We start from the raw sequence: 13,698 nt of genomic DNA, 5'->3' as shown, positions 1-13,698 counted from the left end.
AAGGACCACGAGGATGTCGTTTGCTTATACATATAATCAAGTTTAATTATTGTTTTTACAAATGTACCACATGTATGTATTTGTCTTGCCTGGACCATATTCCATCTTTTCTAATCCTGACTTTTCAGATGCCCAATGCAGGTCTGAGCATCAGCACTCTGTCATCAGATAACAACCCTGTTTATGCTTTCTGTATTTTCGACATGGTGCAAAAAATCCAAATCATGCGGATTTATATTGCATCATAAAAATGAAATAGAAATTCAGCGGTAGGGGTAGCAAAGTTTCTTTGTTGCGTCGCCGTCTGTGAACCGGCCGCACAGCGCGGGAGGCGGGCGGGAAAGGACTGTTTATTTTTTCGTCACAAAAGATAGAGTCCAGTTGGAGGCTGTGATTGGCTGGCGGCGTGTGACGGGGGTTCCCTGCCCCTGAGCGCAGGCTGTGATTGGCTGGCGGCGTGTGACGTGCGTTCCCTGCCCCTGAGCGCAGGCTGTGATTGGCTGGCGGCGTGTGACGGGGGTTCCCTGCCCCTGAGCGCAGGGGTTAGACAATAAAATAGAATCTATCGCTTTAAATCTCAATCTCTGATAAAGCAGAGATCACAGACTCCTCGTGTAAGGTGGGGGGAAATATAATAATTAATCAATCAATCATCTTCCAGACCGGCACGATACCGCAGTATACAGTGGCACAACTGTTAGTGTAAAACGCCATTCTCTGTTGATCGCTGTATTAATTTAGGTAGGTATCGAAAAAGGTAAGTTTGACGCGCTTTTGCGACAATTCTCGGTCAACTATTATTTTTGTACAGTTTCGCGATTATTTTGACGTTGCAATACATCGTCTGTCTGCATTTACAGGCTGCTTACGTAAAGCCGGCTGTTTTTATGCAGCCCATACATAAAGGTATGACGCTCCCGAGTTGGGGGTTATTCCGCAAAATAAATCAAACCCGATTGCGTCTCGGTTGGGAAACGCAAATCCGTCGGTGGCTGATACTGAGTTTGGTTTGTGCGGACCGTCTGTGAAGTACAAGTCTGGACGTGTGTTTTGCACTGCGACGCAATGGGGGAAAGGGCCTGTTTGTTAATCGAGTGACATTTTCCAGGTGACATCCCGCAACCGGTTTGTGTGCGTCCACCTCGGTGGGACACGTTTGATGGGCGACGGCGGTGTAGGCATTTGACGGGTGCTCCGTAGGGAGAGAGAAAATCAACCGCCGGCTTGTTAAGGTGTAAAAACAATGCAAAAAAAAAAAAACAACGACGCCATCACTCCAGCGCCATGAGCTCGCAGCCGGTTTCACTATCGCTCAGCCCTGCAGATCAAGGAAATGCAACAAAGCACCCGGATATTCCCAGCGCCTCGCACTGACGGCCGTTGCGGGGCATCCGAGCTGCACCCGGAGCAGCAGGCGTGCGGGCTGTATGTGTGGGATGCACTTTGCGTTGCTGAGGATCACACGCATACCGTAATACAGGAGCAGGGCCCGCTCTGAGTGAGGGATATTGTAGCTGCTGCAATAATGGAGGGCTGCTCATACCTTGCGTTTGCGTGGACGAGACGGGGTAACTGCGTATGCATGGCCAGTGTGGTCCATTCTGGCGTGCACATCTCGCAGGCCTTCCGCTGTCCTGACTCCGGCCCCCCGGCTCTGCCCCGGAGATGCGTGACAAGGGATGCATGCACTTCGGGGTGTGGGGTTAAGCCTGGTGTGTCGTATCCATGCTACAGTTATCTGGGAGCTGTGTGCGTGTGTTTTGCGTGATGGCGCAGTTGCAGGGTAGCGCCAGCGCTGTGCCCGTGTTAGCAGGGCAGCAGGAAGTGGGCTGCGGCCGAGACGAGCGCTAACCTGCTCCGGCGTGGCTCCCAGGGGTGCGTGTCTGAAGGGTGGCAGGCATCGGGACCAATGAAGGGTTCCGTATCCGTAACGAGACGGTTCGTTTGGGTTGACACAGTGGACAGTGTTAAATTGTGTGTCAAACACAGTGTTCACGGTTGCAAGAATAAAGTGATGCTGTATTCAATCGGATTGATTTTATTGACCGTGTCCAACATTGATTGTCCGATTTTGTCTTTTTGTTTTGAACTAACGTGGCATCTTGTGTATGTGCTTAACCCTGCTGATCTATGAACACCCACTAAAGTATTGTGAAAAACAAACAATGTTAAGTTTCCCCTTTTACTAAAACCCAACTAAGAACAAATTTGCTCCATGGTTAGTTCTGCAGGTACTATGTGGAGCATCCTAAAAGCAGACCGCCCAAAAAGGCTCTGCAGAAAACAGCTCATCTACTCTTTTACAAGATTTAAAAATTGACAGCATTCTAGAGTAGTCCATTTCAGTCTAAAGCTCACATGGTTCTCTAGAACTATCCAAAATATAACTTTCTTAGGCACGTATTCCCGACACACTGCAAAATGGGTGTGCTCTTTGCTTAGCAGTTGCTACAAGCTGAGTGAAACTTGTTCCCCATTTCTTTCACAGGTTTGTTAGAACTATTAGTGAACGTTTAATATGTAGCATCTTTAGTTCATGGGTTCCAGTGCCATGTAAATAATTCTGTATGTGTTGAGCTTGTGATCTATACAAAGGCATCCAGTTCCTGATTTCCCTCTTGCTTGCCTTTCAGCACTTCAAATTGTTTACCAAAGAAATGGTGATGGAGAAGCCAAGTCCCCTGCTCGTAGGGCGGGAGTTTGTGAGGCAGTATTACACACTGTTAAACAAGGCACCAGACTTCCTGCACAGGTAAACCACAGTATGGATGTGATTTGAACCCGTGCCTCATGACAGTTCGATTCTCTGTAGCCACCAGGGCAGTGTCTTAGCCAGTGGGGCAGTAGGATTTGGCTAACCTTGCAAGGGACATTATATTTTTCCTCCCCTTTTCCCTTTTGAGATCTATACAAACAAGGATTGTACTAGCTATAATTGTTATTTTTATTTGAAGTTTATTTTTGGCTTCTTTTCCCTAAATGCAAAACATGCACAGGACACGCTAATATTTATTGATTTTATTTATTTAAAAAAGTAAAAGTCACTGCCTCAATCTCCAAATATCTGAAAGAATCCAAATGCTGCCAGGCAAATCCTTAATCGATATCCAAAGCAAAAAGCTAGAAGAGCCCAGAAGCTAAGATGGGGGGGTGGAGTTCTCCTTGCGATGGAATTTGCAATGCAAAATATCCTCACGTGCTGCATGATTTTATTTTTTTCTTTAGGTTCTATGGCAGACACTCCTCCTATGTGCATGGTGGACTGGATGCCAATGGAAAACCAGCAGAAGCAGTGTATGGCCAAGCTGTAAGTATTTTTTAAACCGTTGACTATACTGTTAGAGGTATTCTCTGAGGACTGACCATAATCTGGGTGCATGATTTGACTGTTGCCCACAGACGTTACCACAGTAATGTGGAAGCCTGAAAGACTCACTTTGTACCAGACACCTGGCATTTTACATTTTTGTGTTTCCCGGTGTATACAAATGGAAATTAATGAGTAAACAACCTGCAAAATGCATGTAAGCGAGAATATTTCGGTGTAGGAATATTGTAAATCAGCAGGATGTGCCTTGTTTGATCGATGGGACTGTGATTTATTGAGCCCTAAGCCGTAGCCCTTCAAACGCAGAAGCTATAACCTTGTAAACCTCAAGGAACACAGAACAAATGCGTAAGAGGAGAATCTGCACACTTTATAACTTGGATTACTTTGGAAAGATAATCTGTTTATATCCGAACAGCAGCGCCATTAGCCACATTTTCAGTAGAAAATCTTAATTTCACTGTGACTTTCCTCTTTCTCAAAAGTAGTGCCAGTGTACCCAGTGGTCTGTACTTGATGGATCGTAAGGAGTGATCCCTGGAGACTATTACTAGCATCTCCAAAGCCTAAAACCCCAATTTATATCTGGAGGTTACTTGGGTTGAATATGTTAGATGCTACAAGGGGGGGGGGGGGTTCCAAATTGCATTGACCAAGACGCTTTATAATGCCCTCTCCGTTTTGCAGGAGATCCACAAGAAGGTGATGTCGCTACAGTTCAGTGAATGTCATACCAAGATCCGCCATGTGGATGCCCACGCCACCCTGAGCGACGGGGTGGTGGTGCAGGTGATGGGCGAGCTCTCCAACAACGGGCAGCCGATGAGGAAGTTCATGCAGACCTTTGTTCTTGCCCCCGAGGTTGGTTGGTCTTCTGTGCTCCCTGGTTCTGAGTGTTTCACCTTACATAGGTCATGACAAGACCTCTATAGTCACGACTTCTTTACCATCATGTTTTAGTACCTTTGGCTGCCCAACACTGATGTAGTCTTCCTCTTTCTCAACAGGGCTCTGTAGCAAATAAGTTCTACGTACACAATGACATCTTCCGTTACGAAGACGAGGTTTTTGGAGATTCTGAGGCTGAGCTCGACGAGGGTAAGGCCGAGAGATCCTGAAGTACAAACTAGCGCACCGATTTAAAATACTTTCTTGTGCGAAATGCATTCTAGTGTCAGCATTTCCAAATGGGTGAGCATTATCAAATTTCTTTTGCCGCTGCTTGCTTTCAGAATCTGAGGAGGAGGTCGAGGAGGAGCAGGAAGAACGCCAGCCGTCTCCAGAGCCGGTCCAGGACAGTCCCAGCAGCACCACCTACTACGAACAGCATTCTGTGAGGTGAGTTAATACCGGCTGCCTGGTGTGGGAATAGGATTGGACTCTCCTGATTTGAAGATCAAGTGAGTGTTGCCTAAGGTCCTTCAGGGATTAGTCTACTGACCTGACATGCTCCTGATTGTGCCCGTGTATCCTCGGCACTTTCAGTCCTCTTACTGTGACTGCTGCTGTGGTATTGATTTCTGTGCCTTTGCGCGCACTGGGGATGGCAGTACTGTAAGGTGTTCTTGTGTTCTGCTCTCGTATGCAAGCTGTATTTACTGTATTTTGTCTTGAAGAGTTGTAATGTTTCTATATTTTACTGTGCGGGTCATTTCTGCTTAGGATCTCTGTGGGAATAGATGTTTATAATTGTGTTTTATGCAGTTGAATGCCAAAACAACAAACACCCCCCACTTCCGCGGATGTACGAAAATGACAGCTTGATTTCTTTAGTAGCTGAGTCTAATAAAAGAGATGATATTAAATACCTTTGCTTAACTGGTCTTGATCGCCAAACTGATTTAACCCAATTCGTAGCGTGATTTCTAGAAATGTGAATTCTTGAGACCGTGGCAAAACGCTCTTCCTGACAGTACCAAAGGCTTTATCAGAGAGTGTGGTGAACAGGTGTCCAAAATGCATGCAGTGGGCAGTGTTTTTCCTTTTAAAGAAATGGCTTAAAATTTCCTTTCCAGAAAGCAAACCTTTGGGAAAACATCAATTCCTGTTCAATCGTTTTGGGGGGCGAACGTGACAAAGTAAGAGAAATGATTTAAAATGATCTTGTGACACCTAAACGCCCTGTGTAAGGGTGTCTACTAATATATGATAATCATGGTAGCCTTGTAGTATTTTTGGGAACTAGTCGGGGACTGCTTCATTTGCCCATATCTGTTGCCAGTTATTTTGAGATGTTTTGAAGTAGTGACTTAATGGTGAGCATTTTGGACTGTGGCCCAATTAAGAGTTATGGATGCTTTTGAAAGTGGTGTGTACCATGGCGGGAGGGGTCACATTTTGATGCCACAGACAGGACGTCATGTGGAAACTATTTAACACATTACTTAATTGTAAATTCCCTGCGACCAGTTTTCAGGCCTGGCTTTGTTTTGTATTTTCTTGCTCAGCTTGAGCCCTGTACCCCCTGATTATAGCGAGGACGGGCGAGGAAACTGGATTTACATCTGTCCGAGTAAAACATGCTTCGTTTGATTGATTTAGTCAGAACGGCTTGAGCAGCAGTCTAAAGGAATAGTGTTGGTACCAGAGACCCTATCTGTCTTGACCTATCGGCCAGGGCTTGGGTCTGCATGGAGATCGTTTTCTCGAGTGCGTCTTTCCTCACCCGTTCCCCTTTGCCCACAGCAATGGCTTGGAGGAGACCTTGGAGGAGCCGGCACCACAGCCCGAGCCCGAGCCCGAACCCGAGCCCAAGAGTGAGGAGCTGAAGCTGGACGTGGAAGAGAAGGTCCTGGAGGAGCTGGAGGAGAAAGCCCCCTCGCCCGCTCCGGTGGAGTCCTCCCCGAGCACCCAGGAGGCCCCCAAGGTCGGTTTTGCACTCCCTCCCCTCGAGCGGCTACGGGCTGCTGGTCCACAGTTCTGTTAGTGCAGAGAATCCGTTTCTCCAGAGTTTAAGATTATTATTGTGATCTATAGGATCTTTCGGCCCAAAGAGAGGGAGTTAGCGGCGCTCTAGTCTCGTCAAAAACTCTTGTCTTTCTTTAAGAAAGTGTGATGGAAAATGCAGGATGTTTTTTTTTTTAAGATGTGAAGGTTTATCCCTCTATCTTTAAAACTGAATGATCAGTGTCCTTTCCTCCAATTTCAAAGATGATTTTATAATAAAAAGCCAAACCTACGTGGAATCTGTATCTAGCGTAAAACCTGTTATCTCCAGTGTTAATTATCAGTGAGGTCTGAGGTCTTCTCTCCTAAATGTTTTATCTATATACATCTATATCAATGAGGCTGGTTTTACTCCCTTCACTACAAATATCTGCTTCCATATCTGTACTTCTGATGCAATGTTAACCCTCTGATATAGATCCCCTCCTGTACTGATTTAGACCATGTGAAAAACAAACCGACCTCCTAGGAAAACAGACACTAATGCATGCTGTTGTACTTGCTGGGAGTTGATTTTTGTGGATTAGTAGAGCAGGTCTGTTGCCTTCCCTGCAGGCTTTCTCCTGGGCCTCAGTGACCAGTAAAAACCTGCCTCCTAGTGGTTCAGTCCCCTCCACTGGAATCCCGCCTCATGTTGTTAAAGCACCTGCCTCACAGGTAATGTCTGTGAATGCGCTGGCTTTTCCTGTCTGTTACTCTCTCCTCTGCTGTGATGCCTGTGTGTGCGCCTTGTACTGGCTCTTCCCAATGGTGTAGTTTGCACAGCTGACCTCCAGCACTTTGACACAAGGACGACAATCCTATTTTTTGAGGGTAGTTTCTGTAATGATGATTGGTGAGATCCAAGGTGAAGTACAACCATAGAAACATAACCTTATATGGGAAGAGAGTGCTTGGCCAAGTCTTTAATTCACTATGCAGGTCTTTTCTTCTTCGAATATCTGTTGGGGAGGGATATAGACATCTGGTTTGAATGACTAGATGCAGTTTCTAGTCATACAGTGTATTTGATCTTAAGGCTGCATACAATTATCAAGATCGTTTTAAATGAGTGTTTGGACAGCTAGGGTGAACTTTGTGATGAGGCGTTCGTTTGTTTTTGTTCACTTCTGTTGCTTCCCACATGCCCTTGCAGCCCCGATTGGAGACCAAACAGGAGGCGCAGGTGCAGCCGCCCCGAGTCCGTGACCAGAGGACCCGAGACAGACCTGGCTTCATCTCCCGAGGGCCACGATCAGGTAAGCCTCTCTCTCTATCTCTCTCTCTCTCTCGTTCCCTCGGTCTTCTCCTGAGTTAATTGTTTTTAAAGATTTAGTTGCTTTTAAACCACATTGTTTAGGGTTTTTTGGTTTAGTTTTGTTATATTCTTTTGTCAAATACATTGACCGTTTTGGATTTAATTTTAAATGCATTGGACCTTTTTTGTTTGTTTTTTATTTTTACCTTTTTAATTGTTTCTTTATTTTGTCCAATGCATTTTCAGTTATTTTCAATGTATTTGACTTTTATGTTGGTGAGCAGTTTTTGCTTTTATCACGTTTGTTTTGTTGTTTTGGGCACGTTTATTTTGAAGTTAATTGTTGTTTGTTAAAAATCACAAAGATTTTAAAAATTTTAAGTGATTTTAAGGATTGATATTTTAATGATTTTAATCATAAGTATTAAAAAATTTAATTGTTTTTCTTTTATGTAAAATGTAAAATACTATACCAAATAAACAGTATTTTACTTCTCCTGAGTTAATTCCTGACTAACCCCTTTTGTGTCGGTCAAAAATCAAAGGTATAATTTGTACCTTTGTTAATGATAAAAATAATAGACATTGAGGTCTACCTTTCCAATTCCCAGGTGGTTGTCCTCTTCCTGCTGTAGTGGGCTCCTTAAAGCCCTCCACAGAACTGTGCTTGTCTCTGCTTTGGACGCCTGTGGTCTGGGTTGTTGGTCGTTCCCATGCTGCTGTGCTTGAATCGAACTGAACTAGGCGGAGGGCCTGTTTAGAGCAAACCTGTTTCTCCTGCCTTCCTGTCCTACCCCGTGATGCATGAGAGTTTCCGTACTGTGTTCCACCAACTGTGAACCTAACCCTTAACTTTCCTGTACCGGCGGTTTCCCATTGATGTTATGTGGGAGGGTGGTTTCTTGTAATAATATTGTAAATTTTTATGGTTTGTGGTCCAAACCGGAGGGAGGGGGGGTTTGAGACCTAGGTGGTGTTGTCGCTGTTTTTTAGTTCTTGCAATCTTGATGACTGCTATGATCTATCTGTCATCCGTTGTTAGATGGTGTCGCGTCTTCAGACTCGCAAGCCGGAAAACCTCACTTCAGCTTCATTAACAAAGGTAATTGTGACCTTTGACCTGCCCTAGCATTTGTCTGTCTTTGCAGTTAGAGGGACACGGTCTGGAAACTCTTGTTTTGGAATAAAATCCCACCGCTGGAGAAAAACGAGGCTCCGGACTAACTGTGAACACTTGTCTTGTAATCTGTAGCAAGAGGGGATTCCGAGCCAAGCGAGATGGACAACCGCAGGATCGTGCGCTACCCCGACAGTCACCAGCTCTTCGTTGGCAATCTCCCCCATGACATTGACGAGAGCGAACTGAAAGACTTCTTCATGAGTAAGTGTAGTGCCCGGTGACTCCTGTCAGTTGCTACAAGGAGGTTGTTAATTTTTTGCCCCTTTCCCGTATGGGGCAGATCTTGGAAATGTTGATTTTTAATTTTAAAGAGAGCCGACAAAAACTGGACCAAAAAAAAGTTTAAGTTGACGGCAGAATCATTAAAAGCCGGTTTTGGTGTTTGAACGTTCCATTTGATGGGACATCTTGTTGTGAATGTGTCTCTCTCTCCTTCTCGTCCACAGCTTTTGGAAATGTGGTGGAGCTGCGGATCAACACCAAGGGAGTGGGAGGGAAACTGCCCAACTTCGGCTTCGTTGTCTTTGATGACTCTGATCCCGTTCAGAGAATTCTGGGTGCCAAGGTAGGGGGGGCAAGTATTGACATGTTTTTATACCCCCTTATTCACATGGGTGTGAATCAGGAAGAGGTGGGGGACGTTTTCATCCCTGGGTAATGCACTGTTTTGTTTTGTTTTTTTTTCTTACCCCAAAATGAAATATTGCAAAACTGTCACTGGTGGATTCCCTTCGTACTTCATTATAATATTAGCTTTTAACTAGATTTTAGTTTTGTGTGCACAATATTAAAAGTATGTGTCTAGTTTAACTCTATTGGGGTTTATAGGGACAATAAGCGAGCTGTCTGATGGCATTTATATTCAGAACTGGGGTTGTATTAAGATTGTATCCTGGTGTCTCATCCATTGATGCCACTGTGTCTATTTTAGTGTTTAATATGCCTGGGAAACCATACCTTCACCTCTATAAACCTTAAAACCATGTCATCATTGGATCTCCAGGTGGCCAATATATATTTTTAATCTGCAGGTTTTGAAATCCTGTATTTGGTGATGGGGTCTACTGTTAACTGTGGTATTTTTGAAAAGTACATTGCTGGTTGGCTTACATTTAGCAATAGGATTTTCTAGATAGAAGAAATTAGATTCTGAATTGGATCACTTACCTTGTTTTAAACGGACTGCCTTCCATGACCCGCGCTGGAGAGCCCTGCTGGTTGTCTGGCTCCGAGCGGCTGTCCTGACGTAGTCCTCTCCTCTCCTCAGCCCATCATGTTCCGCGGGGAGGTGCGGCTCAATGTGGAGGAGAAGAAGACCCGGGCGGCCCGCGAGAGGGAGGGCAGGGGCGGCGGTGGTGATGACCGCAGAGACATGCGGCGCAACGACCGAGGCCCCGGGGGACCCCGCAGCGTCGTGGGGAGCAACGTGATGATGCGCGACCGGGATGGGAGGGGCCCTCCCCCAAGGGGCGCCATGGCCCCCAAACCAGGCCTGGGGTCCGGAAGAGGAGCTGGCCAAGGGGAGAGTCGCTTCAGCACACAGCGGCGCTGAGGTCCGCCCCCACCTGCAGTTTGGAAGTAGTACCACGTTCTTCATCTTTTGCGTTCTCGATAACGAAATCTACATATATAAATATATACTTTTTTTTTTTTTTAAATATATTTTTTTTTGGCTTTGGAATGTGACACAGCCTGTCGACCATTTCTTTGATGTGGGGGAAAAAAAAACACACACACACAAAACAACAAGCGACAAACTCATTAAGTTTACCGACTTTGAGCTAAACGTTCGTGTCCAGTTTTTGCAGGAGTTCATAAATCATTTATAATTGAAGTGAAAAACAAACCAACCAACCAACCAACTGGCGGGGGGGGGACGAACCAACAAACGAAAACTGAGAAATCTGCAATGTGAAAGGGACTGAAAAAGACTCGACTTAATAGTACAGCCCATCATCTTTTGGAAAAGAGATTTAAAACAAACGCAAAAACACATCCCTCATGTTCGAAAGGGGGGAGGGTCACTCTTTGAATCCCTCTGCTGCACATTTTGTAAAATGGTGTTCTGCCCATTACTGTTGGAAACATGTGGTGCAAATTTTGTGCAATTGGAAAGCTTGCCTTTTTTTTTGTTCATTCTTTACAAACACTTTTGCTTTAAACAAAACTTGCATTTATGCACTCATCCATATGCACTAATGGGTGCTCTTGTAATTTTACATTGAAACCTGTGGCTTGGAGGCACGAGACCGTCACCCTACAGATTCCTGCTCTTTAGCTAGAGAGATCACAGGATGGCAATCTTGCTTCCTGCTTACAGTGACAAGTATACTTTTTGCATCTTTAACCCTTAATTAACTATGCTTCAATTACTGCTGGATACATGTTTTTTTTTTTTTTTGTGAATTAATAAAGATCAATCCTGGACTTCAAAAGAAAAAAGGATCACAAAATAACAACTTGAACACTAGGAGAGTTTGGTGGTTCACTTTTTATTTTTATTTTAATTTTTTAATTTCCCCTCCTTTCTGCCCAACTGCAATACAAGGATGGCTGACTCTCTCACCCAAGTAGCGGATGATAAAATAAATGTACAGCTAAAATCATAACTTACTGTATTTTTTTTTGTTATTAGGTAAAGTTAAAAGCATGATGGTGCCTTCTATTACATCATTCCAGTCTCGCCTGATGATATTGTGCACAATTTTGCACAAACTGGTTCGAAAGATGATTGACTGCAGTTGTATACATTTATTTTTCCTTGTAATAAGTTGCAGTATCCTTGTGAGACCAAGGGGTTTATGGAAAACATTGAGTTCAGCCGAAATACATTTGTCAACTTCTTTTGAGTTCCAGGAAAGGTGTGCAAGTTATTTGTATGTTGGTTTATACATTTGTCTCTCTAGTGTCTGGGTTAAAAAGACAAACAAAGTACAGCATCTAGCTCAAGATAAGGTGCCTAATAGATGTTTTAGTTGTAAATTGCTATAGTTTGTTTGAGATGTACTTTCAGCTCTATTATTCCTTTTGACTGTATTGTTACAACTAAAGCAAGGATACTGCATCTTTGGTTTGGAAAACAGAAGTGACTTGAAGAGAGAAACCACATTTAAAAAAGGGTTGTCTGAAATGCCTCCCTTTTGAAGTGTTTCTGAAGCCGTGGCCCTGCCAGAGAGCGATGGCTGAACGTCTCGGCGCTCGCGTTCGCACTGGTTGGGCAGAGGAGAGAGAAACGGACAAACAAAAAGACAATTGCACTGTTATAAAAGCCTTGACGTTTTGACTGCACGGAAAAGGTCCGATCGCTGCCTCATTGATCCAGGAGGGGAAGGGAGAGGGAGGGAAGGAGGGAAGGAGGGGGCCATGGATGAAATTAAACAAAAATCTTAAAATGACCAGTTCTAATACAATTCACACAACTGCAGAAAAAGACTGTATCAAACGCCCTTGCATCTCTGACCGAGTCTCTCTAACACTGTATTTGCGACCCTGTCCGAGTCCGAGGGGAGGCCCATTCCGGCAGTTCATCGCCTGCTCGGTTCAGCAGTGGTCGTTCCTGAACTCGACAGAAAACCCCTTTCAAAGCTCTAGATGTTCGCCGTCGATTTTTAATGTTCGAATGCCTGTTTGGCAGCAGTTTTTTGTAGTTCTCTGTACAGTTTTACAGAAAGTCATGTGGCCTTTTGTGCTTATCCCTTCCCGTCGTACCCCTCCCCAAACACTTGCACTTTCCTTTCCGCCTCCTCCTCCTCCCATGTTTTAATACTGATATTCAGTGTGCTCCTCTTGTTTCAAGGCAAGAGGCGCGTGAAAAGTCCTTCTAGTGGTCTGCCAGTAGGATCCGAAGTATCTTCAAAAAGCTGCTGCTTTATGATGGAAGACCTCAACAGGTTGCAAAGAGGGGTGGTGATGGTAGTGGGGGGGGTACCTGAAAGAAAAATGCACAAATCGGTCTTTGTTTACACAGAACTTAGCTGTTTGCTGATTTAGTGGTCTTCTAACTAACTGTATGGGGAGATTTTGAAGTAGCGTCTTTCTGAGAGTGACTCTTGAGGTCTTCCGTGGTTGAAGGTAGTCTTGCACCATTTCCAACATTTTTGGGTCACATGGTTTCCTTTTACTTGTTTTATAAACCTTTCTTTCCTCATTAAATTTGTTACTGTGGTCGCCTAGATGTTAATGTACTTGAATTTGTCATTAGGCAAGGAAGGGTATTTTTTTTTTTTTTTTTTTTAATTATTATTATTTTATTTTATTTTATTTTTCCCCTCCACCTTCCCCACAATTGAAAGTCACCCTGAGCACGATTTAAGTGTAAGTTCATACTTTTCTGGGCCTGCCCAGTTCATAGAGCGATGAAAGCTTTGCATTTCTGGATCAGCCAACTACTGCAATATTGGGGCTCTGGTGCTTGCTCAGCAATTTGGTCAAATCCTATAGTAACTACCCTGGGATTCCCGAATTGGATGTTTGGAGGGGGAAGATTCAATTCAAATTTTATATAATGATAAAACATGCTGAGGAGCCATCATGCTTTCTGGTTAGTTTCAGGATATGAGTATTTGAATTAAAAGTTTACGAGACTAATCTAAATATTAGATTTTTTGTTTTCACTTTACTGTGGATTTTCTTTTGTTCTTCACCCACTTTAAACTTTTTTTTACTCTTTTGAAGGGAACAACCTCCTGAAGCATAGGCTGTAAACGTTTTCGAAAAAAGGCAGTAGATGGTTTGTTGGAAAGCGGGAAGCAAGCGCAAAATGTGTATCATTCCAGTCCTTGTTTAATTTTCAGTGCAATTTGATTTACCCTCTTGGCTTTAGCAGTTTTGGTAGACAAGGGTTTGCCATTTTACATCTCTGTGTTAAAGCATCTTTTTTGCTAGTAGAAAACGTGTTGCAGGTGGAGAGTTTTTTTGTTTTGTTTTGTTTTTTTTAGTTTTCCATATTGAATGTGTTGGACTTAACATACAATAAACTACTGATGTCTGCATCATTCAGAACTGTGC

The 13,698-nt window shown here is 44.0% G+C and overlaps 1 protein-coding gene across 4 annotated transcripts; it reads left to right on the top strand.

Annotated features, from left to right (window-relative positions):
• Positions 1-524: 524 nt before the first annotated feature.
• Positions 525-13,697, top strand: g3bp2a (G3BP stress granule assembly factor 2a). 4 transcript variants are annotated; one of them, XM_066718103.1, is made up of 14 exons: positions 525-741; positions 2,634-2,752; positions 3,226-3,307; positions 4,016-4,189; positions 4,336-4,426; positions 4,561-4,666; positions 5,344-5,406; positions 6,014-6,194; positions 6,830-6,931; positions 7,410-7,512; positions 8,554-8,613; positions 8,764-8,892; positions 9,138-9,256; positions 9,959-13,697. In XM_066718103.1, the coding sequence occupies exons 2-14, from the start codon at positions 2,658-2,660 to the stop codon at positions 10,241-10,243; spliced, it is 1,590 nt and encodes a 529-aa protein (XP_066574200.1). In that variant the 5' UTR covers positions 525-741; positions 2,634-2,657; the 3' UTR covers positions 10,244-13,697. The 4 variants fall into 4 exon arrangements, with proteins under 4 accessions (XP_066574200.1, XP_066574199.1, XP_066574202.1 ...); XM_066718102.1 differs by having other exon boundaries at positions 525-757; XM_066718104.1 differs by having other exon boundaries at positions 528-619.
• The last annotated feature ends 1 nt before the right edge of the window (position 13,698 follows it).

This window comes from Amia ocellicauda, chromosome 12 (genome assembly GCF_036373705.1).
Source record: "Amia ocellicauda isolate fAmiCal2 chromosome 12, fAmiCal2.hap1, whole genome shotgun sequence".
Taxonomy (NCBI): domain Eukaryota; kingdom Metazoa; phylum Chordata; class Actinopteri; order Amiiformes; family Amiidae; genus Amia; species Amia ocellicauda.
Note: the sequence above shows the minus strand (reverse complement) of the source record. Positions and strands in the feature narration are given on the sequence as shown.

What these genes read in the sequence shown, in the direction of transcription:
- g3bp2a (XM_066718103.1), top strand. Translation starts at nt 2,658, where the DNA reads ATGGTGATGGAGAAGCCAAGTCCCCTGCTCGTAGGGCGGGAGTTTGTG. An exon ending in CCTTTGTTCTTGCCCCCGAG is followed by an intron (nt 4,190 to 4,335) that starts GTTGGTTGGTCT and finishes CTTTCTCAACAG; the next exon opens with GGCTCTGTAGCAAATAAGTT. An exon ending in TTAAAGCACCTGCCTCACAG is followed by an intron (nt 6,932 to 7,409) that starts GTAATGTCTGTG and finishes ATGCCCTTGCAG; the next exon opens with CCCCGATTGGAGACCAAACA.